This window comes from Mustela lutreola, chromosome 14 (assembly GCF_030435805.1).
Source record: "Mustela lutreola isolate mMusLut2 chromosome 14, mMusLut2.pri, whole genome shotgun sequence".
NCBI lineage: Eukaryota > Metazoa > Chordata > Mammalia > Carnivora > Mustelidae > Mustela > Mustela lutreola.
The window spans coordinates 34,921,124-34,949,036 of record NC_081303.1 but is presented as its reverse complement, the minus strand read 5'-3'; the positions used below and the strand labels follow the sequence as shown (position 1 = coordinate 34,949,036).

Here is a 27,913-nt window from a genome sequence, read left to right as displayed (position 1 = left end):
CTTTAAAGATGTTACATTAAAAAATGTTAATGTCTTTTTGGTTTTGGTCATTGTAATGTGGTTATAAAAGAGGAGGTCCTTGCTCTTAAGATTAAATAATAATAATAATAATAATTACTGAATACCAGGGTTTATACTAGGTACTTTTTAAAATACTGGCATCTTTTCTTTTAGAACATGTATCCATCCTTAAGAGATTTGATCAATTATCTAACAATGTCATGGTAGACTTTTTGGCCTCCCAATGATTTTCTTATTCCTGCTTCTGAAAAGTAGTTAGAAGTTATAAGAAATGGCCACCATGGGTCTCAAACTAGTCCTATCTTCTTTTACCATAATAAGCTATTGAAAGGAAAAAATAATAAGAATAAACAAACAAAAGGCTGAGAGTTTAAAAAAAGGTAAAAACCAAACTTAGTAAAGACCTCATTAATTTAAACCCCTATAAGGAATGGGAACAATGCCTAAAATGAAATTTACTTTGATACCGGAATTCTTTCTTTATTGCCTGTGTGAACTAATAATGTGAGCAAGATGAGAAAGGGAATGCTTTAAATGGTTAAAAGAACAAAATGTTTCTGAGCAGCCTTCAGTGGTTGGAATACTGATTAACATACATATAAGAGGCATACTAATTGCAGACAGCCTTATCTGGTCATTACAGCAAGTCCCCCAGGACCTTTCTGTTACTTGGTGGAAATTGAAAGTAATAAATTTGCTTTTTTAAATAATTATTCTGCAATTAAGAATTGCACAAATTTAAATCATTTTCTCCTGGCATTGCTCTGATTAATGGACTTTAAGCAAATAACTATACATTCCCTCACATATAGTACAAAATAGATACTAATATATAAAAAGTAAAGATGGTGACTCAGTTTGTTAGAAAACCTCCTTCTTTCTAGCTTTCCACATTACCGTTTTGACAATAAAGTTTAAAATCTCTTTTCCATTTTTTCTTATTGATCCATGTCTGAAGGTTCATATTGATCTTGTTCTTAACTTAATGGAAGTAACAACCTTCTTAGATCTCAGGACTAATCTTTTTATTCTTTGATAGAGCAAAGAATAAAGAAATTTGTTTTTCCTATTGATGTGAAGGTTGAAGACTTAAACAGAAGGGAGGTATCAACAGTTTTCAGAGAATATAGCTCCTCTTTTAAATTGTGTCCATTTTGCTTTTGTGCATGTAGAGCAATCACTTATTAAAGTGGTATGTTATTTCTCTTACCTAGAAGAAGACACTATGTAGTTATCATTCTATAGATATTGGTGAGGCATCTTTTATTAACTATTTTTTTAATGATAATTTACTCCTGCTTTTTAAAAAAAATTTTTAAAGATATATTTATTTATTTACTTGACAACAGAGATCACAAGTAGGCAGAGAGGCAGGCAGAGAGAGAAAGGAAGGGAAGCAGGCTCCCTGCTGAGCAGAGAGCCCAACGCAGGACTCAATCCCAGGCCCCTAGGATCATTACCTGAGCCGAAGGCAGAGGCTTTAACCCACTGAGCCACCCAGGTGCCCCATCTTTTGTTAACTATTGAAATATTCTTCTTGGGTATCATTATCAAACATCTGATGGACTGTTGTGCTGTTTAATTTTTGGCCATGTTTTATTTTTCCTATTAAAATAATACAAAGAGGGACGCCTGAGTGGCTCAGTTGGTTAAGCAGCTGCCTTCGGCTCAGGTCATGATCCCAGCGTCCTGGGACCGAGTCCCACATCGGGCTCCTTGCTCGGCAGGGAGCCTGCTTCTCCCTCTGCCTCTGCCTGCCATTCTGTCTGCCTGTGCTCGCTCTCTTTCCCTCTCTCTGACAAATAAATAAAATCTTTTTAAATAAATAAATAAATAAATAAATAAATAAAATAGTACAAAGAGAAATGAAAATAGCCCAAAGTCTGACTTCACTGTTTGCACATAAGAAACTAAACTTTTTTCACTGGGGGGAAGGAAGGGTGAGATGGATTCTCTCTTTTGTTTTCTACCTCTTTATTTCTAGAGTTGTTTTTTTTTTTTTTAAGATTTTATTTATTTATTTGTCAGAGAGAGAGCAAGTGAGAGCGAGCACAGGCAGACAGAGTGGAAGGCAGAGTCAGAGGGAGAAGCAGGCTCCCTGCGGAGCAAGGAGCCTGATGTGGGACTCGATCCCAGGACGCTGGGATCATGACCTGAGCCGAAGGCAGCTGCTTAACCAACTGAGCCACCCAGGCATCCCTGTTTCTAGAGTTTTTATCTTGCCTGGATAACTTTCTGCCTGGATATAATATTTGGTACTTGGCTTATCTTTTTTTCTTCTCTCCCTCTATTTCTCTAGAACTCAGAGAAACACCACTTTGATCCTTGTTGGGACAGAAAATAATTTCCAACTATTTAACCATCTCTCACTAACATACTAGAGAAGAGACAAAGACTTCATCTGCAGGGCATTGATTGTCTCCCTCCATCACTCTACTAGAAACCATCCACCCACCCCAACCTGACCAGGCCAGCATCAGTCTCCTTGTTTTATCCGAGGGAGGTATTTCGATTCTTCTTTAGATGTGTCTGTGACATTTGATACTAGCTACTCTTTCTTAACACATTCTTCTCCTTTTGATGCCCCTATCATCATTCTCTTTTAGTTTCTGCTTTCTTTGTCAGTCATTTGTGCAGCCAGTATTTATGGTTCTCTTTGTTAGGTCCTGGGGATTTAAGTGGTGAACACAAGGAATGTGCCTGTGTTCACCACTTAAACCTCAGAGAGGTTCCGATCTAAGGGAGGAAACAATCCAGTAAACAGTGTTTGTGCTTTCATGCCTTACTTTTAAGATTTTATTTGTTCATTTGACAGAGAGAGAGATCACAAGTAGACAGAGCAACAGGCAGAGAGAGAAGGGGAGGAAGCGGGCTCCCTGCTCACCTGAGCCAAAGGCAGAGGCTTAACCCACTGAGCCACTCGGGAGCCACCTTTCATGACTAATTCATACCAGTCCTTCTACCTACAGTGCTTCTCTCTCTTTCTCTGTCTCTCTCCCTCCCCACACTCACTCCCCCTCTCTCTTCTCTCTCTCTCTCACACATACACACACACACACATATACACACACAGGCCCTTTATACCTTATGTTCTTGAAGATTTAAGAAGTAGCGCAGATATTAGATGAATTAATGCACAAAGTCTTCCTTTTATCACAAGGCCTGGGATTCCAATCTTATTTTCCCATTTTCTTGCCATGTGGCCACGGTGTGATTTCACTCATCTGGAGCTTTTGTTTCCTCATCTTTAGTATGGTATAATCATGGTCCATGCACCTCATCGGACAGCTGCAAGCATTAGATGAGATAGTAATAGATACCAAGTGCTGGAGAAACTGGAAAATTCTGTAACAAGGGGAAGTAGTTTTGTTTCCTTCAGTTTGCTCCCTTCTCCCTAGCGCTTTTCTTGGCTCTTTTTTCCTCTTCTCTTTTCTTTTCAGAGGACCCTTCAATAAGTTATTTTTGTCCTAAAAATAGTATATCCTCCTACAGCTACTGAAGGGAATATAGCCAATAATCTAATCAGAAAATACATAGTTTCCTAGTGGCTATAAACTGAAGTATTTTGAAGTCATTCTAAAACCAACCATTACAACAAATTTAATCTGTTTAACACATAAAGAAAGCTGTTTCATAAGACCCTGAAACAGGTTTATGCTAAATAGTCTTATAAAATGAAAATGCTGTAGCATCAAATATTAATATTTTGCTAGCAGCAGGCAGCCCAAATGTTAATGGCTGGCATGCATTTGAAGGCCTACTTAACTGTGAATTTTATTAGGACCATTTCTCAGAGCTGGAGTTATAAATGGGCTTATAAATGAGAAATTAGCTGACCCTCTAGGGAGAAGCAGGTTCTTTGAAATCTTAATTAACTAATCACATTGAACTTCTATTTCAATTGCCAACACTTGGTTAAATGTTGAGGAAAACATTGTCTAGTTGGAAACATCTTAAATAATGGGAACACCATTCTTTTATATGTTGAAATAAATATAATTGTAAATAAAAAATAAAAAAGAAATAAAAATAGCTTATGCTTGCCTTTTTGGATATTTTATTATGTCGTATAATTAAAAAAATTGCTCTGTAAAACTAAGATTTTAAAAAAATCATAAAGAAGTATAAAAAGCATAGGATTCCTTCTCTGTATCATTACTTGCAGTTATGACTTTTGAAGTACTTTATTTTTTTTCTACACAGAAGGTCACAAATTGAGGAAATTTGTGTAAAGAAGTTAATTTTCTTTTTGCAGTGAATAGGCAGTGAGTTTATTATACTCATTATTGTCAGAGTGCTTTAATAATATGAAGTTTATGCGATGATTTGCATTTTACTTACCAAAGTCTTTGTATTTGTAATTTTGTCTGAACCTTGATGAAGAGTTGACATTATGTATGTCTTGGCATGTAATTACCAACATTTCATTTTTTCTGTACCTTTCCCTAATTAATACATATTCTCACACTCCAAGTAGTGAACCCCAATCAAAATCACCTTTCAAGCAAAAAGATAAGATATATCTAATTAGGAAACAGTGAAATTTAATTTCACAATCTGTTAATTTGTTTCTAATGTTTCCTAATAAGGGATTAAAAATGCCAATATTTGTGTTTCATAACATTTTCCATTAGAGATTTGAAGTTAGTATAAGACTGTAAGTATAGGAAGTTACAGATTTTTCAGGAAAAAAAAAAGAACTTCTTGGCTTCCTGCTAATATAGTTCTTTATTCTTGTGCCTTCGCTTACCCTTAGTTTCTCAAATTTCATGTGGAATTTCCTCAGGATACAGGCAGTCCTTGCATACTACCCTTGGTGACTGTTTATTCCTCCTTGAAGTTGACCCAGTTCCTCTTTGATTATTTTACATTGATCTTTCTGAATTTTTCCTGTCACCTACTTCTAACTTTCGAAACTCTTTGTTCTGTCTTGATTCTTAGGGGTTGATTCCCAGTTCATAAAACTGTGAGCACTTGATTTCAGTTTTAAGAGAATAGTTTTTATCCTTTTTGCTGTTAGTTTTGCATTTTTTTCCAGTTTTATTGAGATGTAACTGACATTTAACATTGTATTAAGGTGTGGAACTTAATGGTTTAGGTACTACTTAATGATTTATGTATATATGATAAGATGGTCACCACATTAAGTTAATATCCATCTCCTCACATGATGACAAAGATTTTTTTTATGATGAGAACTTTTAAGATCTAGTCTCTTAGCAACTTTCAGATATATAATACAGTATTTTTTATAAGATTTTATTTGAGGGAGAGAGGGAGTAGGAAGTAGAGGCAGAGAAAATCAAGCAGACTTTGTGCTGAGTGCAGAGCCCAATGTGGGGCTTAATCCCATGACCCTGAGATCACAACCTGAGCTGAAATCAAGAGTCAGATGCTTAACTGACTGAGCCACCCAGGTGCCCCTCAAATATACAATACAGTCTTGTTAACTATTGTCACCAGGCTATACATTAGATCTACAGAACTTATTAATCTTATAATTAAAAGTTTGTATCTTTGATCACCTTTACTCATTTCCCATACTTCTACTCCCACCCTCCACTTTGGCAACCACTGATCTGTTTCTTTGAGTTTGGTTTTTTCTTTTAGGTTCCACATATAAATGACATCATACAATATTTGTGTTTTTCTCTTTCACTTACTTCACCTAGCACAATATCCTCAAGGTTCATCCACGTTGTCACAAATGTCAGGACTTCTTTCTTTTTTATGGCTGAATTATGTTCTGTTGTGTATACATGCCACATTTCTTTAATCCATTCATCTACTGATGGCCACTCAGGTTGTTTTTCTGTCTTGGCTGTTCTTTAAAAAAAAAAAAAAAAAAGGATTTATTTATCCATTTGAGAGAGAGCATGCACACATGAGTGAGGGGAGAGGCAGAAGGAGTGAGAGAGAATCCTCAAGCAGACACCCTGCTGAGCACAGAGCCCGATATGGGGCTCAATCCCAGGAACCTGAGATCATGATCTGAGCTGATATTAAGAGTTGGACACTTAACCAACTGAGCCACCCAGTCATCCCTGTTTCTGTGTCTTGGCTATTCTGAGTTGCAGTAAACATAGGGCTGCAGATATCTCTTCAGATAGTGATTTTTTTCCCTTTAGATGCATACCCCAAAATGGTAATGTTAATTTCAACAAAATATAGATAAATTGGTGCACTTTAAAGTGATGTCTAGAAAAGATAGTTATATGGTTGAATGAACGTATGTAGGTGAAAATTTAGTAACCCTTTTAATTGAATCTCTTTTTCCAGAGACATTATATTTTCTGAGATACAATCTTCTATGTTATGTTACCACTTCCTTAAAATTGATACTTCAGGGGCGCCTGGGTGGCTCAGTGGGTTAAAGCCTCTGCCTGCAGCTCAGGTCATGATCCCAGGGTCCTGGGATCAAGCCCTGCATCAGGCTCTCTACTCAGCAGGGAGCCTGCTTCCTCTTCTCTGTCCCTGCCTCTCTGCCTACTTGTGATCTCTGTCTGTCAAATAAACAAATAAAATCTTAAAAAAAAAAATTGATACTTCAACCAATGTGATCTTCTTAAAATCTTATAAGAGGAACTTACAAAACTAAGATGGTTCTGTGATCAATCAGTTTATATTCTCTTAGACTTATGATTACTTGGAAATTGTCTTACATCTGCTACATAATTTCATACCTATACTTAATAGATTTTCCAAACTTTACTACTGAATGAAAAATGCAGATATAACATAGTCATTTGTTTAAGTCTAATTTCTAGAAATAAAGTATCAAGTCCTCATTTTCTAACATTTGCTAAGTCCACTTTCAGATTTAACAAATACATTTGCATAGGTATCACACTTAATGTGAGCTGGAGGAATATGTTTTGGCTAGAAGGCATAGCATGTATGTGCAAAGAAATGTGATTCTAATGTAACCTGACATATTGGATAGGGTCAGAGAGCTTTTAAGACTAAACTGTGGGAAACCAGTTTGGAGAGTGGATGACAGGAGGCTAAAATGATAGGGCAGGACAGTGTTCCCCTTGAGGGTCACTGAATGGCAAAGGAAGTACAAAGGAGTTTAGACTTTATTCTTTGGGCTAGTTGGATGTCCTTGGATGGGTTTTAATGCATTTGTGAATCCTTGAAATTACATGCAAAAGTGTGTGTGTGTGTGTGTGTGTGTGTGTGTGTTAGTTACATATGCATATGTACATTCATATACATTCTTGCTAGGGAAAGGGTCTATAGTTTTCATCAAATTCTCTAATCTCACAAAGTTAAGAATCCCTGCAGTAGATGTGACAAAGCATTTTAGAGGCCCATAAACATGATAATGGGATAGGAATTGTTGCTTGTTTGCTTTTAAGAAAATCATTTTGGCTGCAAAACCAAAGGATGGTAGAAGGGTTGAAAGGTTATAATAGGACCCTACCTCACACCATATGCAAAAGTTAACTCAAAATGGATCAATGAATTAAATGTAAGTGCTATAAACTCTTATAAGAAAACATAAGGATAAATCTTTTTTTTTTTTTGAGATTTTATTTATTTATCTTACAGAGATCACAAGTAGGCAGAGAGGCAGGCAGAAAGAGGGGGAGAAGCAGACTGCCTTCTGAGCAAGAGCCTGATGCAGGGCTCCATCCCAGGACCCTGAGATCATGACCAAAGCCAAAGGCAGAGGCTTTAACCCACTGAGCCACCCAGGTGCCCCCATTAGGATAAATCTTAATGATCCTGGATTTGACAATATTTTCTTAGATCTGAAACAAAAAGCACAAGTAAAAGGAGTGCCTGGGTGGCTCAGTCCATTAAGTATCTGACTTCAGCTCAGGCCATGATTTCAGGGTCCCAGAATTGAACCCTGCATTGGGTGGGTGGGGCAGGGGGGGGTCCTTGCTCAGCAGGTAATCTGTGTACTCCATCTCCCCTCTCCCGTCGCTCCTCCCCCCACTCATGCTCGTGCTCTCTCAAATAAGTAAATAAAATCTTAAAAAAAAAAAAAAAAGGCACAAGCAACAACAACAAAAAAAACCCATAAATTTGACTCCATCAAAATTTAAAACTTCTGTGCATCAAAAGACCCCATTGGGAAAGTGAAAATACAACTTAGAATGGGAGAAGATATTTGCAAATCATCTATCTAATAAGAGTATATTATCCAGAATATAAAAAGAACTCTTATAACTCAATTATAGGAAGAAAAAAAAATCAACTGAAAAAAAAAGAGCAAAGGAATTGAATAGATATTTCTCCAAAGAAGCTATACCAATGGCCAACTACTGCATGAAAAGATAACCAGCATCATTAGCTATCAGAGAAATGCAAATCAAAACCACAGTGAGATACTATTTCATACCCTTTAGGAGGGCTGTTATCAAAAAGTTAAGTATTTGGGCATCTGGGTGGCTCAGTCAGTTAAGTATCTGCCTTTAGCTCAGGTCATGATGCCAGGGTCCTGGGATCAAACCCCTCGTCAGCCCCTGCTTAGTAGGGAGTCTGCTTCACCCTCTGCTCCTTCCCCCACTCATGCTTACTTGCCCCCCCTACAAAAATTTTTTTAAAGTTAAGTATTCATAACTATGTGGAGAAACTGGAGCCCTCATACACTGCTGGTGGGAATGTAAACATGCTATAGCTGCTTTGGAAAACCATCCAGGGGTTCCTCAAAAGGTTGAAGAATTACTTATGACTTAGAAATTACACTCCTAGGTATATACCCAAGAGAATTGGAAATATGTTCACATTAAAACTTGTACAAATGTTCATAGCAGCATTATTCACAATAGCCGAAAAGCAGAAACAACCTAGATGTCTGAAAAGTGATGAATGGATAAATAAAATGTGGCATATCCATACAATAGAGTATTATTGAGGAATAAAAAGTAAAGTACTTATACATGCTTCGATATGGACAGACCTTGAAAACATTGTGCCAAATGAAAGAAACCTGTTACAAAAGACCACATATTGTATAAGTTCATATGAAATGTCAAGAATAGGCAAATTTATGGAGTCATAAAGTAAAGGTTGCTTGGGCTAACGGGTGGGGGAGGTGAGAGGACATGACTATCGGATATGAGGTTTATTTTGGGATAATGAAAATGTTTTAAACTTAGACTGTGGTGATGATTGCACAACTCTGCAAATATGCTAAAAACCATTGAATTGCATATTTTAAATGGTAATTTTTTGGTAAGTGAATTCTGTCTCAATCTATTTTTTAAAATAAAAGTTTGTGGGGCACATGGCTGGCTCCATAGGCAGTGTGTGTGACTCTTGATCTTGAGATTTTCAGTTCAAGCCCCACATTGGATGGAGAGATTACTTAAAAATAAAATCCTAAAAAAAATAAAATAAAATAAAATAAAAGTCTATAATCTACGGAGAGGAGGCTCAGGTACTGAAATAAGATGGGGGAATAGAAATGGGGAAATGCTGAGGAATTTGAAGGTCAATAAAGTAAACAGTAGTGCTTTGTAAATGATGTTGACAAAACTGGTAGGAGGTTGCATATGTGGGGCCTCTCAGATTTCTGGTTGGAGGTCTAAACAGAGAGTGGTACCATTTGCCACAATGGGACAGGACATGAGAGGAAAAGAACGCTTTAGGAAAACGATGGCGAGTTTTTTAGGACACAGAGCTTCAAGACCCTGTAGGGCAACTGGGTAGAGTTGTTCAGTAGATAATTTAAAATGTAGGCCTGGAGATTGGACACATAATTGGAGAATTATTAGTGAAAGCCTTAAAGCTGAAGCCTTCTATGTACAAAACCACACAAAGAAAGTGTTCGTTAAGAAGGAAAAAGGGCTGAGAACATGTAAGAATTTTACAGAAAAAGAGTTGAGAGGGGAATCAGGCAAGAGGTACAAATGGAGCTCATGGGGGAAGAGGTTTGAGAAAACAGGAACGGGTTATAAAATAAATAGTCCTCAGGATGTAACATACAGCGTGGTGACTGTAGTTAACAATACTGTACTGTGTATTCGAAAGTGGCTAAGAAAATAAATCATAGAAGTTCTCATACCTAGAAAAAAAAGAAAGAAGAAATGGTTAGGTTTTTTGTTTGTTTGTTTGTTTTTGTTTTTTTTAAGATTTTATTTATTTTAGAGAGAGAGACAGAGATAGCGACAGAGAGCATGAGCCGGGAGGAGATGGAGCTGAGCAGGAGCCTGAGATCGGGACCTGAGCCAAAGGCAGAGGCTTAACTGACTGAGCCACCCAGGCATCCCAAGAAATGCTTAGTTTTCTTTCACTGTCCACCTCATACCACATGAGCAAAAGTATTTTTTGTGCTTATCAATTCAGAGGTTAGTGTAACCTTAATAAGCAGTTATGGAGGAGTGTTCAGGGTAGAATCCGTAAGGGTTTTAGAGGAGGGTTTCTTAAAAGGATAGAGTTAGTTTTATAACAGAGATATTTGTTTTCCCTAATTTTTTTTCTGCTAGTGCTACAACTTTTTTCTTTATTCCAAGCATTGCCAACCCATGGTGCTTCATTTTTTAAAAAATCTCATGTGGTTTAATCAAGTTTTTTTTTTCTTTTCTTTTTTTATATTTACTGAGACATAATTAACATATATTATTAAGTTAGGTGTTCAACATAGTGATGAGATACTTATTATACATTGTGAAATGGTCACTACTCTTAAGTCTAGTTACCATCTATCACCTTACAAAATTAATACAATATTATTTACTGTATTCCCCATGCTGTACATTATATCCCTATGACTTATTTATTTTATAACTGGGAGTTTGTACTTCATAGACCCTTTCCTCCATTTTGCTCCTCCCTTCTGGGAACCACCAGTCTGTCCTGTGTATCTGTGAGTCTGTGTTTTCCTTGTTTCTTTTGTTTTACATTCCACATATAAATGAAATCATGTATTGTCTTTCTCTGTCTCATTTATTTCACTTAACATAATACCCTCAAGATTCATCCATAATGTCATAAAGAGATTTCATTCTTTTTTATGGCCAAGTAGTATTCCATTGTATGTATATACCATATCTTTTATATCCATTCATCCATTGACCGACACTTAGGTTTGTTCCTTCCATATCCTGGCTATTGTCAAGTAATATTGCAGACAGACAGAGGAGTGCATTTTTTTTAAAAAAAATTGTGTTTTCATTTTCTTTGGATAGATATCCAATAGTGTGGAATTGCTGTATTATATGGTTGCTGTATTTTTAATTTTTTGAGGAACCTCTGTGTTTTCCATAGTGGCTTCATCAATTTACATTCTCACCAACAGTGCATGAAGGTTCCCTTTATCCAAAATCCTAGTCAACACTTGTTATTTCTTGTCCTTTTGATATTAGGTATTATGATTCGTGTAATGTAATGTCTCATTGTGGTATTGATTTGCATTTCCTTAATGATTAGTGATGAGAAGGGGCGCCTGGGTGGCTCAGTGGGTTAAGCCGCTGCCTTCAGCTCAGGTCATGATCTCAGGGTCCTGGGATCGAGTCCCACATCGGGCTCTCTGCTCAGCAGGGAGCCTGCTTCCTCCTCTCTCTCTGCCTGCCTCTCTGCCTGCTTGTGATCTCTGTCTGTCAAATAAATAAATAAAATCTTAAAAAAAAAATGATTAGTGATGAGAAACATCTTTTCCTGTGCCCCTTGGCCATCTGTATGTCATCATTGGAAAAATAGCTGTTTAGATCCTCTGACCGTTTTCTAATTGGAGTGCATCTTTTGTTGTTTTTATTTTGGGTATTAACCTCTTATATATATGATTTGCAAATATTTTCTTTTATTCAGTAGGTTGGATTTTTGTTTTGCTCCTGGTTTCTTTCACTGTGCAGAAGCTTTTTTAGTTTGAGGTAGTCCCATTTTGTTTCCCTTGACTTGGCAGTCAGATTCAAACAAACATTGCTAAGACCTACCTCAAGGAACTTACTGCCTACATTCTCTTCTAGTAGTTTTATAGTTCCTTACGTTCAATTTGTTAACCCATTTTGAGTTAATTTTTGTGGATGATGTAAGATAGTCGTCCATTTTCATCTTTTTGCGAGTAACTATCCAGTTTTCCACCACCATTTATTGAAGAGACTGTCCTTTCCCCACTATATATTCTTGTTTAAATTAATTGACCCTATGTATACATGTGGCCTCTCTCTTCAGAGCTGTTGGTGTGTTTTTATGCCAATATCATACTGTTCTGATTACTATGGTTTTGTAGTTTAGTTTGAAATCAGGCTGTGTGATACCTCTACTTTGTTCTTTCTCAAGATTATTTTAGCTATTCAGGATCCTCTCTGGTTCCATACACATTTTCAAAGTACTTGTTCTAGTTCTGAGAAAAGGTAGCACTGAAATTTGATAGGGATTGCATTGAATCTGCAGATTACTTTGGGTAGTTTAGACATTTTAATAATACTAATTCTTCTAATCCATGAGCATGGTATATCTTCCCATCTATTTGTGTTGTCTTCAATTTCTTCAATCAGTATCTTACAGTTTTCACTATACAGGTCTTTTACTTCCTTGATTAAATTTATTCATAGGTACTTTACTCTTTGATATAGCTGTAAATGGGATTGTCTTCTTGATTTCTCTTTCTGACAGTTTGTTATGAGTGTATAGAAGTGCAACAGATTTTCACATATTAATTTTGTGTCATGCAACTTTACTGAATTCATTTATTAGTTCTAACAGGTTTTTGTTTTTGTAGGATCTTTCAGGTTGTCTATATATTGTATAATGTCATCTCTAAATAGTGCTAATTTTACTTCTTTGTTTCCTATTTGGGTGCCTTTTATTTCCTTTTCTTTCCTAATTGCTGTGGCTGTGATTTTCAATAATATGTTGAATAAAAATTGTAATAGTGGGCATCCTTATCTTGTTCCTGAACTTAGAGATAAAGCTTTTAGCTTTTTACCATTGAGTATAAAATTAGCTGTGGTTGTGTCAGATATGGCCTTTATTATGTTGAGGTACATTCCCTATGTGCACACTGTTGAATCAGTGTTGAATTTTTTCAATTGCTTTTTCTGCATTTATTGAGATGCTCATATGATTTTTTATTGTTCATTTTATTAATACAGTATATCACTTTGATCAGTTTTCAGATGTTGAACTGTCCTTGTATCCATGGAATAAATTTCATTTGATCATGCTGTATGATCCTGTTCATGTGTTGTTGAATTTAGTTTGCTATTATTCTGTTAAGGATTTTTGCATCTATGTCTATGAGAGCTACTGGCCTGTAATTCTTTTGTCTGGTTTTGGTATCAGTGTAATGATGGCCTGATAAAATGAGTTTGGAAACTTTCCCTTCTCTTTACTTTTTCTGGAAGAATTTGAGAAGGAGAAGTATTAAATCTTCTTTGCAAGTTTCATAGAATTTAGCAGTGAAACCATCTTGTTCTGCACTTTTGTTTGTTGGGATATTTTTGATTACTGATTTAATCTCCTTACTAGTAATTGGTCTATTCTGATTTTCTGTTTCTTCATGAGTCAGTCTTAGAGGATTGTAAGTTTCTAGGAAGTTATCCATTTCTTCCAGATTGCACAGGTTTTTGGCATATAATTATGCTTAGTGGTCTCTTTGATCCTTTGTGTTTCTATGGTAACACTTGTAACTTTTATTTCCAATTTTATTTATTTGAGACTTCTTTTGTTTTGTTTTTTTTTTTTTTTTGATGAATCTAGCTAAAGGTTTGTCAATTTTGTTTATCTTTTCAAAGAACCAGCTCTTAGGGATTCCTGGGTGGCTCAGTCAGTTAAACATCTGATTCTTGATTTTGGCTCAGGTCATGATCAGGGTTATGAGATTGAGCCCTGTGTTGGGCTCCATGCATAGCAGGGAGTCTCCTCCTCTTACTCTCCCTCTGCCCCTCCCTCCACTTGTGCTGTCTCCATCTCCTTCTCTCTCTAAAATAAATAAGTGAATCTTTCAAAAAAAAAATCAGCTCTTAATTTTATTGATATTTTCTATCATCTTTTTAGCTTCTGTTTCATTTATTTCCACTCTAATCTTTATTATTCCTTTCCTTCTACTAACTTTTCTAGTTCCTTTAGTTGAAAAGTTAAATTGTTTTAGATTTATCTTCTTTCTTGTGGTAGGCCATATTGGTATGAACTTTCCTCCTAGAACTGCTTTTGCTACATCTTACATATTTTGATATATTGTTTTTCTGTTTGTATTTGTCTCTATGTATTTTTTTTTCATTTCTTCTTTGACTTATTTATTTTCTTCTTGTAATTGCTTTCTAATTTCCTACTCTTGTGGGTGGAAAAGATGCTTGATATGGTTTCAACATCTGGAATTTATTGAGATTTGTTTTATATTCTAATGTGTGATCTATTCTAAAGATGTTTCATGTGCACTTAAGAAGAATGTGTATTCTGCTGCTTTTAGTTCTGTATATGTCTGTAAAGTCTATCTGGTGCATTGTGGTGTTTAAGGCCAGTGTTTCCTTATTGATTCCTGTCTGGATGATCTACCCGTTGATATAGGTATTAAAGGTAGGTATTAAAATCTCCTACTATTACTGTCTTGCTGACCATTTCTCCATTTAGGTCTGTTAATATTTGCTTTGTATATTTTGGTGCTTCTGTGTTGGGTACATATATACTTATAAATGTATGTCTTTTTGCTGTATTGACGCCTTTATCATTATGTAATGTCCTCTTTGTCCTTAATTACATTGTTTTGAAATCTCTTTTGTCCAATATGAGTATAGCTACCCCAGCTTTCTTTTCACTTCCATTTTCATGGAATATCTTTTTATATCCTTTGACTTTCAGTCTCTGTGTGTCCTTACTTCTGAAGTGAGTCTCTTGTAGGCACCATATAGATGTGTCCTATTTCTTACCCATTTAGTGCCCTTTGATTGGAGAACTTAGTCCATTTTGATTTAAAGTAATTTTTGTTAGATATGAACTTATTGTCATCTTTTATATTGTTTTCTGGCTGTGTTTATAGTTCTCTGTTCCTTTCTTATCTTGCTCTCTTCATCATCTCTTTGATGGCTTTCTTTAGTGTTATCTTTGGATTCCTTTCTCATTTTATGTATTTGCTTTAAGTTTTTGCTTTGTGGTTACTGTGAGGTTTACAAATATCATCTTACGTATAGGACAGTCTATTCTACATTAATAGCAACTTAAATTTGAACACATTCCAAAACTGTATCTTTACTCCCCCTCCACATTCAATATTTTTGATGTCACTTTGCATCTTTTGTGTATCCCTTAACTAATTGTTGTAGTTTTAGTTAATTTTACTTTCTTTTCACCTTCTTAGTAGCTTCATAAGTAATTAATCACTACCTTTACTATATATTTACCTTTTTCAGTAAGACTTTTACTTCTTTGTGTTTTCTTGCTATTAACTGTGCAATTAGTTTTTAGCTAAAAGAAGTTTCACTAATATTTCTCGTAAAACTGGTCTAGTAGTAATTAACTCCTTTTGCTTTTGCTTGTCTGGAATACTCTTTGTCTGTCCTTTGCATCTGAATGATAATCTTGCTGGGTAGAATATTCTTAGAAGTTTTTTCCTTTCAGTACTTTAAATATGTCAGTGCTACTTTCTTGTGACCTGAAAAGTTTCTGCTAAGATATCTGCTGAGTGCCTTATGGGGGTTCCCTTGTATATAACAATTTGTTTTTCTCTTGCTGCTTTTGTGATTTCTCTCTTTATCTTTAACTTTTGTCATTTTAATTATAACGTGTCTTGGTGTGGGTCTCCTTGTGTTCATCTTCCTGGAACTCTCTGGGCTTCCTTAAATTGGATGTCTGTTTCCTTCCTTATGTTAGGGAATTTTCAGCTATTATTTTCTCAAATAATTTTCTTGTCTCTTTCTCTTCTGTTTCTACAACCCCTTTAATACAAGGGGTTATTTGATGTTGTCCAGTGGTCCCTTAAGCTATCTTTAGTCTTTAAAATTTTTTTTGTGTGTTTACTGCTCTGTCTGGGTGAGTTCCATTGCTTTCTATTTCAGCTGTAGATTTTTTCTTCTGCTTCATCTAGTCTCCTATTGAACCCCGGAGTATATTTTTCAGTACAGTTACTGTATTTTTCACCTCTGTGACTATTGTTTGGTACTTTCTTATGCATTCTTTTCTTAAAGTTCTCACTGCGTTCATCTGTTCTCTTCCTGCATTTGGTGGGTATATTTTTTACCATTACTTTGAATTCTTTATCAGGTATATTACTTACCTCTTTTTCTGGGGTCTTGTCATGTTCTTCCATTTGACACATATTTCTCTCTTTCCTCATTTTGCTTGCATTTCTGTGGTTTGTATGTACTAGGCAAACAGGTACCTCTCTTGGTCTTGAAGGGGTGGCTTGTGTAGATGATGATCCTTTTCATTTATCCACCATGTGCCGTAGCGCTTAGCTGTCTCTTGAATTTTTGTGATTGTTTAAGTCACCTGGCTTATTGTTGATATGCCCCCATTGTCTGGGGTATGCAAAGACCTGTCAGTGATCCAAGGTTGAGGGGGGGGACATCTCATTTCACACATGTTTTCAGGCCAGTCCCTCAGGCTGCAGCTTTTAGAATATGGAAGTAGGGGTGCATGTCTGGTTCAAATGGTAGAGCATGTGACTCTTGATCTCGGGGTTGTGATTTTGAGCATCCCCTCCCCCACTGGGTTTGGAGATTACTTAAAAATAAAATCTAAAAAAAAATCATGCTAGTATATACAGCCCTGTTGGGCCATAATCATAATTCTGCTTTCCTCTAGACCAAGAGATCTGGAGGTGTCCCCTGGGTAACAATTGCAAAAATAGGGGCTCTGTGTAATTACAGAAGCTTCTTTTAGAGAAGACTCATCAAGCTATAATGAGGTCAGAAGGTACACAAGGATGGTGTCTCATTGCTTATGTTTCTTGGTGGTACCTCTTTAGCATCTAGATGTGTGGGAAACCTGAAGCCTATCCCTTTGGCTATGGCTCCAGGCTAAGTAAGAAGGCACTTTTTTTTTTTTTTTTTTTTTTTTTCAGGAATCCTGGAATTGTGTTGCTGTCTGCTGTTTTGTGCAGTGACCAAAACAATGGGGGTGGTGGTGGCCTGCCAATAATTGTCTTTCTGATTGTTATAATCCCAGTGAGTTCTGGAATGACAGTTCTCTGGGCCACCAGCCCATAGAGCTCAAGGGGTGCCCCTTGTGTACCTGCTAGCTCTAGAAGGCAGCGATAGTGTAGAGGGCACAGCATGCTTGCCTGCTTCAAAAAGGCAGCAGGAAAATGCCTTGACTGCTCACACATATAGATTTCAGTAATACAGGGAGTGTGCCTTGTCTGTGTGCATGTGCTGGTTTCTGGCTGGGAGAATGCCATGATCATTTGTGCTGACCAGCCTCAGCCTGGGGTTGGGAGAGTGGAGAACTGCCATTTTAGCAGACTTTAGCTAGGCAGGGGAGAGAAGTGTGAGACTGATCACATTCTCCTATCCTATCCAGGGAGCAGGGGAGCACTGCAATTCCCCATGTTCTCTGGCCTCAGCAGGTGTGGAGACCATGCACCTCAGTCCTTGTGGGAATTGGGTTATTGTGTCCAAGATCACCCACCTGTGCCCCATACTGTGTGTAGAGTGCAATAATGGTAGGTAGCTACCAGCAACTCTGTCACTGTGGAGTATCTCTAATGTCCCCATCCTTCCTTCAGTGCCTCCAGATCAGGAAACGAGTCTGCTCCACATATAGTCTAGGCATTTTTCAAACTTCTTTTTTCTTTGATTCATTCTTTCTTTCTTTCTTTCTTTCTTTCTTTCTTTCTTTCTTTCTTTTTTTTTTTATTGCTTAGGTCTTGGGGCAAGTAAGACCACAAGCCCCTCCAAGGGAGGAACCTAAGTTTTTTATAGCACTTTGGAGCTGCCTCCTTCCTAAGACATCATCCCTGTTGGCTTTGCAAATAGACATTCCAGAGAGTCATCTCTGGTGCAGGTCCCAGAGGCAGGAGTGCTGATGTGGGGCAGCAACCCCTCAGTCCCCTGGGAGAAGTACCTACGCCCTGAGATCGATCTCTCTTGTGGGTTACCCTACCATGGGACTGGGCTGTTTTGTGAGTCTCTCCTCTGCATCTCCAACCCACCGACCCATCTCCCATCTCGATGTGGCCCTTTTATCTTTAGTTATGGAGATCAGTTCATCTAGTTTTCAGATCCTTTTCAGAGGGAAATGATCCATATGTAGCCATGGATTTGGTGTGCCTGTGGGAGGAGGTGAGTTCAGGATCTTCCTACACCGCCATCTCGGACCTCCTCCTGCTTTTTCTTTTCATAACCAAAAATAGCAATGCAAACTATAGCATCTGTGTTATACACATTAGGATTCAAATTATGTAAATCTCTAATTCCACACACAAAAAGGATTTATATCAGATTCTATTTATAAAGTCAGGAAAATTCCTTTCACCAGAGCCTTAATTCTTATATTTTTCAAGTCTTTAAAAAAATAAATAAATAAAGAGCCATTAAAAAAAACAAAAAAGCCTGCAATTTACTGTATGAAGGTTTCATATAGTCTAGTGAGCTTGTTATACGTTTTTCTATAGTCATCTCAGGGCAGTCGGGCTTCACACAGCCATATTGATCAAAGTTAGGCTCATTATGTCCTCACCCCATATACATATTTTAGAGCCTATCTGTGACAAGTCTATCTCATTGTGGCCCTAAAAATTCTTTTCCAAAGGAGTCAGATTCTCTCTTCTTTCCTGCTCATCTGCATCTCCTAGGAAGTGAGAAGTTTTAGAGTTTCTTAAAATTCTAGTGTGTTCTGATGTAGTGCTGTTTAACTTTTTTGACCCCTACCATATATACATGTATGTTTATCTTTCAGAAGCAGTAGTTTTCAGAAATGACTCAGTGAGATGCACTGTAGTATTACTGTCCCTTTTTTCCTTTTAATTCTGATTATGACTCACTACACTAAGTATTAGATCATGATCGTGTTTCAGTAATAGAGATTTAAAGTTTCCATGGCTTATGGAAAAGCTTCAGGGCTGGCCATAGATTTGCTAAACCCCAATCTGTTCACCATGACTTTGTCTTAGAAGTGTTACATATGAGCTGGCTGCCTGGTAACATTAGAAGCCTGCAGGAGTTGTCCTACTTCTGGGTGCTGGAATTATTGCCCTCATGCTATAGAGAAAAAGCAAAACAATTCCAGGTTTAATAATATCCACCATGAATTGAATGCTTATGATGTGTCAGGTGCTATGATTAGCCTACATAATATCTACTCTTAAAACAAGTTTGAAAATTAGAACCAACATCACCATTTTGATGGCAGAGTAGGGAGAATGAGGTACACAAAGCTTAAAGACATTAAATAACTTGTCCAAGATTATATAGTTTGTAGGTGGCTTTACAGCTCAGACTTTTTCACTATCATACATTCTCAGAAAAAGACGTTCCATTGTGAAGGGTCTTCTTTAATGCTCCTCTTTGTTGTCCCTAAGAAAAATTGAGAGACCTGGAAAAAACTAAAGCCCTAAATTAGACTTCGATAACCTAGCCTGTGCGCATTCTTGCTGCTTAAATAGAGAGAACTCAGGCAATGTCAGCATAATCAGGTCAGTGCTCTTTCGATACAGGATGAATTAAGATTGCTTCTATAATTTGTGGCAGTCCCAGGAGCAGAAAGTTACCTCTGTGATGTGCAGTCTGCTGTGGAGTTCTTTGAAGCCAAAGTTTATAGAAAATGTTTAAGACCGTGCCCCTGTTTCTGGTTTTTACTGGTGTTTCTCTATTTGCCCAGGGTAGTAAGATAAGTTCTTATTAGCTCCATTCCATATGGAAGCAGGTCTTACAAATTTCATGATTAGTAATGGGCTTAGCAGCTTCATAAGAAACCTTGACATCCCAGCAGACTGACAGAAGAAGCGAAAGGATAAGCAGTTCTCTGTAATGATTAGTCTCCTCTGTTTTTACTCTTCCACCCAAGAGACATTTTTCCTGTCTCCCAGAGGAGAAACGTTTGTAACAAAGGGATTGAAAGTGTGGAGTTTGGCTTCTGAGTTAAAATCTAGACCTGCATTGTCTAGTATGGTAGATACTAGGAACATGTGCTGTCATCAAACACTTGAAATATAGCAAATCAGAATTGAAAACATTCAATCAGATTTCAAAGACTTAGAGTATGGAATTTTGTTGTTCATTTTTAACAATTGGTTACATCAACATGTATTATCTCAACAGATAATATTTCAGATTCATTGTTTCAATAAAAGGTTATTAAAATTAATTTCCTCTATTTTTTTTAGTTTCTGAATGTGGCTTCATGAAAATTATAAAATGCATATATGGCTTGCATTCTGTTTCTTTTGGAAAGCATTGATTCTAGACCAGTGCTTCAGCTACCTTACCCAACCTCACTTTGAAATATGGCCCATTAACTAACTTCAGGATACTGCCCCTTCCCTCCCATTCAAAGAAAGCTAAATTTTGCTCACTCTTTTCTTATGATCCTTTCTCCCTACACCTGGTTGAAGAACTATTTGGTGATTTACTGGACAGGTAGGGCACATGAAATCAAGTTTGCCCCTTTGGAGGACAAGATAGTCTCGTTTGATGGGATAGGAACACCAAGCCCAGAGACAATGGATTTGTTGTCAATGTTCTGTGAAGCAAGTTTGAGAAATTAGAGCAAAGTTCAGACTTTTCCCATTTTGACTACCTCGGTGATTTTTTCATTTTATTATTTTTTTTATTTTTTGAGAGAGAGAGAGAGAGAGCATGCAAGAGGAGGGAGGAGGGGGGCAGCAAGAGAGAGAGAGAGAGAGAGAGAGAGAGAATCTTTAGCAGGCTTCAAACTCAGTGTGGAGAAGTGATTTTGTTTTTGATTGAAATATCAAATTCTTCCAAGATAATGTGCTTCTTTGTACATGCTCATGTTGCCTAGTCACAGTCTGTTTGGCTTACTTTTAGAGACTCCCAACGCCTTAGTGAGTTCAGCCCTAAGAAGTGGGGATGGTGGGTTATCAGTCCTGAACCATGGGAGCTGAGGTCCTGCTACAGTTAGTTGGTTGCAGCCAAAAAGACCAAAGTAACTGATGAAAACTATTTCAAAGGAATTGAACTATCATGTGCATTTGTGTTTCTTTGTACCTATAGTAAAAAGTTTCTGTTTAAAATAAGAAGTTTCCATTCAAATAGTTTTCAATTAAAAATTCTCTATTTTAAAGGATTCATTATGAAGAGAAGAAAAATCACATTTTTCAATTAATTACAATGTATTCAAGGAAAGACTAACAATTTATTCAAAAGTGCACCATTATAATCAGATACTTTAGTGTATGCTAGTTTATAAAATTTCAATAAAAATGTTAAAATCATTCAGAAAAATAGCTAGTATTTAAATGGATCTCATGCTTATTGACTTAAAATATTAAATGAAAAAGTTTTGTTTAAAATACACAATCCATTAAATTTTTGTTATTCCTGAATTTGTGTTCTGTGTGAGGGTAGCTTGTCCCCGGGCCACCATACCCGTCTTTCAACTTGTGTCCAGATACTGTTTCCCTATCAATCTTTGTGTGTATATACTAGAACAATAAATTCTCCTTTTTTTTTTTTTAAGATTTTATTTATTTGACAGAGAGATCACATAGGCAGAGAGGCAGGCAGAGAGAGCTAGAGGAGGAAGCAGGTTCCCTGCTTCCGATATGGGGCTCAATCCCAGGACCCTGGGACTATGACCTTAGCCGAAGGCAGAGGCCTCAACCCACTGAGCCACCCAGGCACCCCAGTTAATTTTCCTTTGATAAAGATTAGCACAACACGGAAATCTCAGTTGTAGGTATATGCCCTTATGCTAATTTTGAAGCCATTCCTTTGACCAGAGAAGCTTTTCGGATATTAATTGATTGACCTTCATTTGGCATTTAAGCACAAGAGTGTTGTTGACTTAAGTAAATATTCTCAGCATCTTTGTGGTCTGTTCACTGAGAAGAATCTTTATCTGTTCTCTGCCTTCATGTCTTCAGGGACCTCAGACCAGTCTTCTATATCTTAATTTGATCTTATTTTCCAGGTCATCAATTCAGTTTTTCTAAGCCTCACAGGCTTGGTATTCTCATTAATAATGGTGTCTCCATTGTTATCTTGATGTCCTCATTTTCCTCTCAGTCTTGAATAGTTTAGATCTTTCTCAGTCTATTCATAGCAGTATCTGTGGTGTTTAATATTTGCTCATTTGTATTAAGTAAATTTAACACAACTTGCTTGAGAAGTCAGATGTGACTCGTTCACATCAAATATGGTAACTTTCAGACCAAGTAAGTAAAAACAACTGAACAAAAAAAAAGAAAGGTATATAAAGAATACTCAGGAATTGATATTCCCAGCACTGTGATATTAGAAAACTGGAGAATGCTACCGGATTTAGCATATAATAGGATGCTCACTTAAATTTGAATTTAAGAGAAACAAAAACTAATTTTTTAACATAAATGTTTCCCATGCAATAGTAAATCCCATGCAGTTTACCTGGGCATCTTACATTTTCTCTGGGAACCCTAAAGTTGGGGCAAACACAGTAGCTTTTAACTCTTGTGGAATTATAAAATTATAAGACAACTAGAGCTCAAAATGTAGCTGAGCACATTGAATTTAGTACACTTTCTCTATAGGACAGCTGCCCTACTTAAATCCTTCAGTAAAATGCAAACAAAAAGCTAAGAAGCCAAGAATTCTTTTACTCATGAAATATTGTTACACTCCCTCCCTTCTTTTCAACCCCCCTCTCCAACTTTGGGGATATCCCCTTGATTCTCACCAGGGCCAGCGGTACAGGGATGTTGCAATACCTGCTCTCGGGGTTAGAGCCAAACCACTCATTCTGCCTCATTTAGTCCATCCCAACTCTATGTCCTCCTGACTTTCAGGAGTTGTAGATGCTCCCTCGGTGGCAAGGGCAGAGTTATCGTCTCGACTGACACTGGGGCTCAGAATGCTGCATCTTTATTGTTTAGAGAGTCCAAAGCTACCACTGCTCCTTTCCCCTCCCTGCAGCTCTCAGTTTGCTACATTTGTTACAGGTTCTCTAGTTCATGCTATCCTCTCCATGTTTCAGGTCTGTGTATTCTATTTTACCACTATGATCGTGAACATAGCCCAACCGTAGTCAGCAAGAAATACTAACTTGGAGGAGTGCTGTTTTTGGTGGCTATTTCGAACATTGCAGCACTGCACTCCATAAAGGATTCTAGCCTTTGCTAGGTGGGAGGTAGATTTAAGTAAAATGTGTGCTTTCTGTTTTTTCACAATAAATCTGTGTGAAGGCCTCTTTTATTCTTCTTTCCTGTAAATTGGGAATTTGGGGCGCCTGAGTGGCTCAGTTAAGCGTCTGTCTGACTCTTCGTTTTGGCTCAGGTCATGATCTCAGGGTTGTAGGATCAAGGCCCATGCCTGGCTCCCTGCTTGATGCGGAGTCCGCTTGGGAGTCTCTACGTCTCCCTCTGCCCCCTCCCCCTGCTCTCTCTCTAACAACAATAACAACAACAACAAAATCGGGAAGTTAGCATTATGAACGAAAATGTGCTAACTTGTCCAAAGTTATCTTTGAGGAACCCCTAGAAGAGCAGGGTTTTGAACAATGAGACCACCTGTTTCTTGTGGGTAAAAACGTTCACTATGGCATTGGCCGTGGCAGTAGCCCTGTCAGATGACATTCTGTTTTAGGATGGTTTTTATATCCCCTCTTCCCAAGGAGCCAGCTCAGAGCATTTCACAGGGCAGAAGTGAGTGCCCAAGAAAGGAAGATTTGCCCAACCTAGTTTCCATTTGTGGCTCAGTGTGGGACTTGACTCACCTTCCACTTAAAGAGCAACAACATGGGTTATTCTTTATTCTCTTGACTTTCTGCCTTGGTTTACCATTTTCTCCTTTCATAAAATCATTTATTCAACAATTATTTGTTTAGCTCCTCCTATATATAGGGTACTAAATGTATTAATGTATGACACCATGTCCAAGTGGCCCAGAGCTTAGAGGAGGTACAATACATCTTTCCCCAAAGCAGTATGTTATAGGTTTTGTATATGTTTATATACCGTGGTGTTATTAGGTCATAAGGGAAGACAGCATTATTTTCACTTGGGATCATTAGGAAAGCACCATGAAAGGAGTCTATATGAGCCTTTATAAATGGACAGGATTTCAACAGGAGGAATGTGGGAAATAGGGCCTTCCAAGGCAGAGGAAATCGCACAAAGGCACTGAAGCTTGAAAGAATAGTGCAGTTTTGTGGAATAGGAGGTGATTCGGATGGAGTGGAATCAGGTTTCATTTTATTTCATTTTTTGAGGATAGTGGGGGGAGCTACATTGTAGATGGATTTGAATGCTACGCAGGAGCAAGTCAGCACTTTAGGTAGTTTAAACCTGAAAGTACTGTACAGAGTAAAATAGAGAAAATCTTCTCCATCCTGATTTAGATGCCACTGTCACAGTCTAAGCATAAAGCATAAACCACCTTTTCTGGTGATTCCAGAAAAGAAAACATGTCCTAACTGACCTAAACAACCCTTGGTTTGTCTAAAGAATAATATTACTTATTTTCATATTGTGAATAATTGTCAGTCATGCCTTGTTACTTTGCAACATAGGAACTGTTACGTGTGACTTGGTATCAACCACGTAAAGCTTTGAGAAGATGAGAGCTTTTCTTTGTAGAACCAGGTCTAAATAAAGAAACAGTGCCTGACAAACACGTGGGAAGACCCCTCCTTTCAGTCCCCAATGACTACTGAACCAAGTCCAAGCACAAATGGCAACTTAATAAATGAGAAATAAGTGGGGTTACTTTTGCAATTTCTTAATGTTTAACCAGTTACATTTTCTTTTTCAGAAATTTAGACTTTAAACATCCTCTCTTAGTAACTTGGGTCTATTAGCAAAAAAAACAAAACAAAAACATAAAAATCCATGGCTCTCTTAGCATTTAAACCAGAAGCAAATATGGATATAGATGAAAGGAGCGGGGAGTAGTGCTTCAAAAGTGAGAAGGACCACAGCCATGAATGGTCTGTGTGTCTGTATGTTTCCCAGTCAGTGTTTTAGAAGCTAAATAACTAGCAGTCTAGAAGATAGAAAAAAAAAATCCTCCTTTCATATGTATCTTATAATCTTATGAAGTAGAATAGAAGACCTTAATCCCTTAATTTGTAACTTCTAAATGCCCTCAAATAAAAGAGGAGGATCTGTATCTTACTTTGATTTCATATGGTATTAAGAACCTTGTAGAGAATCTGAGCCTGTTAAATGCTACGATCACGAGCGGCAGTGGATGGGAATTCCCTGCTTCTTGCCAAACCGTGATCTCAGTCTGCTACTTCAAGCTATTTTACTGAGAAAGAGTTAACGTGTAAACTCGGAAGGTTACTGTAGATTTCTAAAACATCATATTTAATGTGCTTTGCCTCTGGGAGGGTTTTGAACACAATAATTATGTGATTTATCTTTGGCGTTTTTGAAGTAAAAGGACTGATTTTGAAATAATGCAACATTTTAATATATCTTTATCTTTTATTGCTTATCATATAAAATGAGGTAAAACTGAGAAAAACTCAGAAAACTGCAAACAGTTTTTTATTACAATTTTTGCTATTCCAATGGTTGTAGAATTACTAATTTCTTTTTTAAGACGGAGATCCGTTTGTTTTTTTTTTTCTGGAGTAATAGCTTTAGTTATGTCCATGTGTCATCTTTTGCATTGGGAGTAAGGACACTTTGGTATACACTTTGCTATGAAGGTTTGGCTTGTAAGTCTATGAGTACTTGTGTCATCTTTGATTTGGGGCAGATTATTTCCTTTTGCTACTGCATCTGACTAAATGAGGTTACAAGGGAATTTAGAACTTGAAGCAGAAATTATATATACTCTCCATTATGGAGAGTATACACTCACCATGCCTGCTTCCCTTATTCTGATTTATTTAGCACATTTACAAAGCATCTACCAAAGTCCCAGTGACAGGGAAACAAAGATAAATAACAACTGATCATGGTCTACCTAGAAGTGTTACCCAAGTGGGGATATACAGGCATGGGTACCAGTTAATTAATACAACTGAATGGAAGATCAAAGGACCAATTGACTAAGGAAGGAAAATGGAAGAAGACAACTTTCAGACTAACTCTTGGGATATCAACTCAGACATGGACTTTCACTCTGTTGAGACCAAGAATATAATGCGACACCTGATTAAATGGGGGAATTCTGATTTGAGTGTTTGACTTGTCCAGTTTTAGATGTAAAATGATAGATCTCTTAGACCAGTAGTTCCTAGATAACAATTTGTAGATTTTTGCTTGTGGCTGTGTAGGAATTTGTTAAAAACACAGCTTGCCTGGAAGTACTATAGAGATTTTGGTAACTTAAATCTAGGTGAGATCTGGAAATTTGGGTTCCAAAATAGCTTCTCAGATGATTCTGATAACTGGTAAGGCTTGGCACCTACTTCAGTAAAGAGCAAGGAGAAAGAAGACAGATGGTAGTTGGAGTCACAAAAATGGATATGATTTCCCAGGAAGAACATAACATGGAGGGTGAGCGGAGAACAAGGGTAAGGATGTAGCACCATCAGATAAGGAGTACACAGACAAGGAATCAGTTAAGAAACTAAAAAGGAATATACTGTGTTGAGTAGTTGGAATATATATTTCCCTAGATCGCCTAAGTCTTAGAAAAGTAATGCTCATTTCTGAATCAATATAGAGGGAAAAAAAAGTTGTAGAATAAAAATCTCCAGGTTTCTACTCATTATTTATTCCAGAAAGGATTAATAAAGCTTCAAATATGCCTTATTGGAAAGAACATTTTTTTCTATTTCCAGGAAAATCTGTTGGAGAAACAGAAATTGACCTTCTTGAATAGAGAAAATTGAACGAAGTACATTATCAGAAAAATATGATATTAATTAGAATTTGTAAAACAAAAAAAATGACCTTTAGTACACTTACTAGATGGGATTTGAATATTTAATTCATTGAAATAACCTTTATAATTGAGAATTAGAACTCTTACAGTCTCTCAGGAACAAATGTTTCTGTTCTTTGCCCTGTTTCTTTTGTTACTGTTGTGGTGATCAGCATCTTCTCCTAGCTGAGTAAAAACTTAGGTTAATGGAAATGTGCTGTTATAAAAAGGAACAAAATGGCAATTATATAACCTGACCTCATATAAAAATTAATTGCCTTTTTCAAAATCCATATCCCTGCATGTGGAACTTTATTGATCTTAAAGGATTTTTAAAATAGATACATTATTGACATTTACTTACAAATGTTAGTTATTGTTCCCTTCCACTCACTCTCCTTTTAGGTTTCAGGTGACCCTTTATGTAGGTGAATTATAGGATCACTTCAATAGTTGTCTGTTCCCCTTTTAATTTAGTGGTCTTCACTAATCACATTTGGATTTTCGGGGAGCTTAGTGAACAAGTGGTGAAATGGCCAATAGTGGTCCTATTATTTTTAACCTGTAGGGTTCTGCATTAAAGGTTATTTTTCATATTTTATTTCACTTATTTGGCTTGTTTTTAGGGTTTGAGGGTGAGGGACAGAGGAAGAGGGAAGGATAGAATCTCAAGCAGGCTCCACCCCCAGTACAGAGCTCCAGGCAGGGCTCAGTCTCACAACCCTGAAATCATGACCTAAACCAAAATCAAGAGTTGGGTGGGTGCCTAACCAACTGTAGGTGCCCTTACCTTCAAGGTGGCTTTTTAAAATGTCATCTGAGGGCCACCTGGGTGGCTCAGTGGGTTAAAGCCTCTGCCTTCAGCTCGGGTCATGATCCCAGGGTCCTGGGATCGAGCCCCACGTTGGGCTCTCTGCTTGGCAGGCAGGCTGCTTCCCCCCCCCCCTCTGCCTGCCTCTCTGCCTCTGTCAAATAAATAAAAAATATCTTTAAAAAAAATAAAATGTCATCTGAATTAACAC

General features: G+C 37.2%; 1 protein-coding gene across 4 annotated transcripts in view; it reads left to right on the top strand.

Moving 5' to 3' along the window:
* The window catches only part of RABGAP1L (RAB GTPase activating protein 1 like), a 776,623-nt gene that overhangs the window by 416,186 nt on the left and 332,524 nt on the right, over positions 1-27,913 (top strand). The window contains exon 14 of one of the 4 annotated variants that reach the window (XM_059146068.1): positions 8,214-8,370. The exons of the other annotated variants lie outside the window; for them this stretch is intronic. Coding sequence (XP_059002051.1) covers positions 8,214-8,234 — 21 coding nt within the window. The 3' untranslated portion in view covers positions 8,235-8,370. Of the gene's footprint in view, positions 1-8,213; positions 8,371-27,913 lie in introns of those variants that run through there. 4 annotated transcript variants of the gene reach the window in all.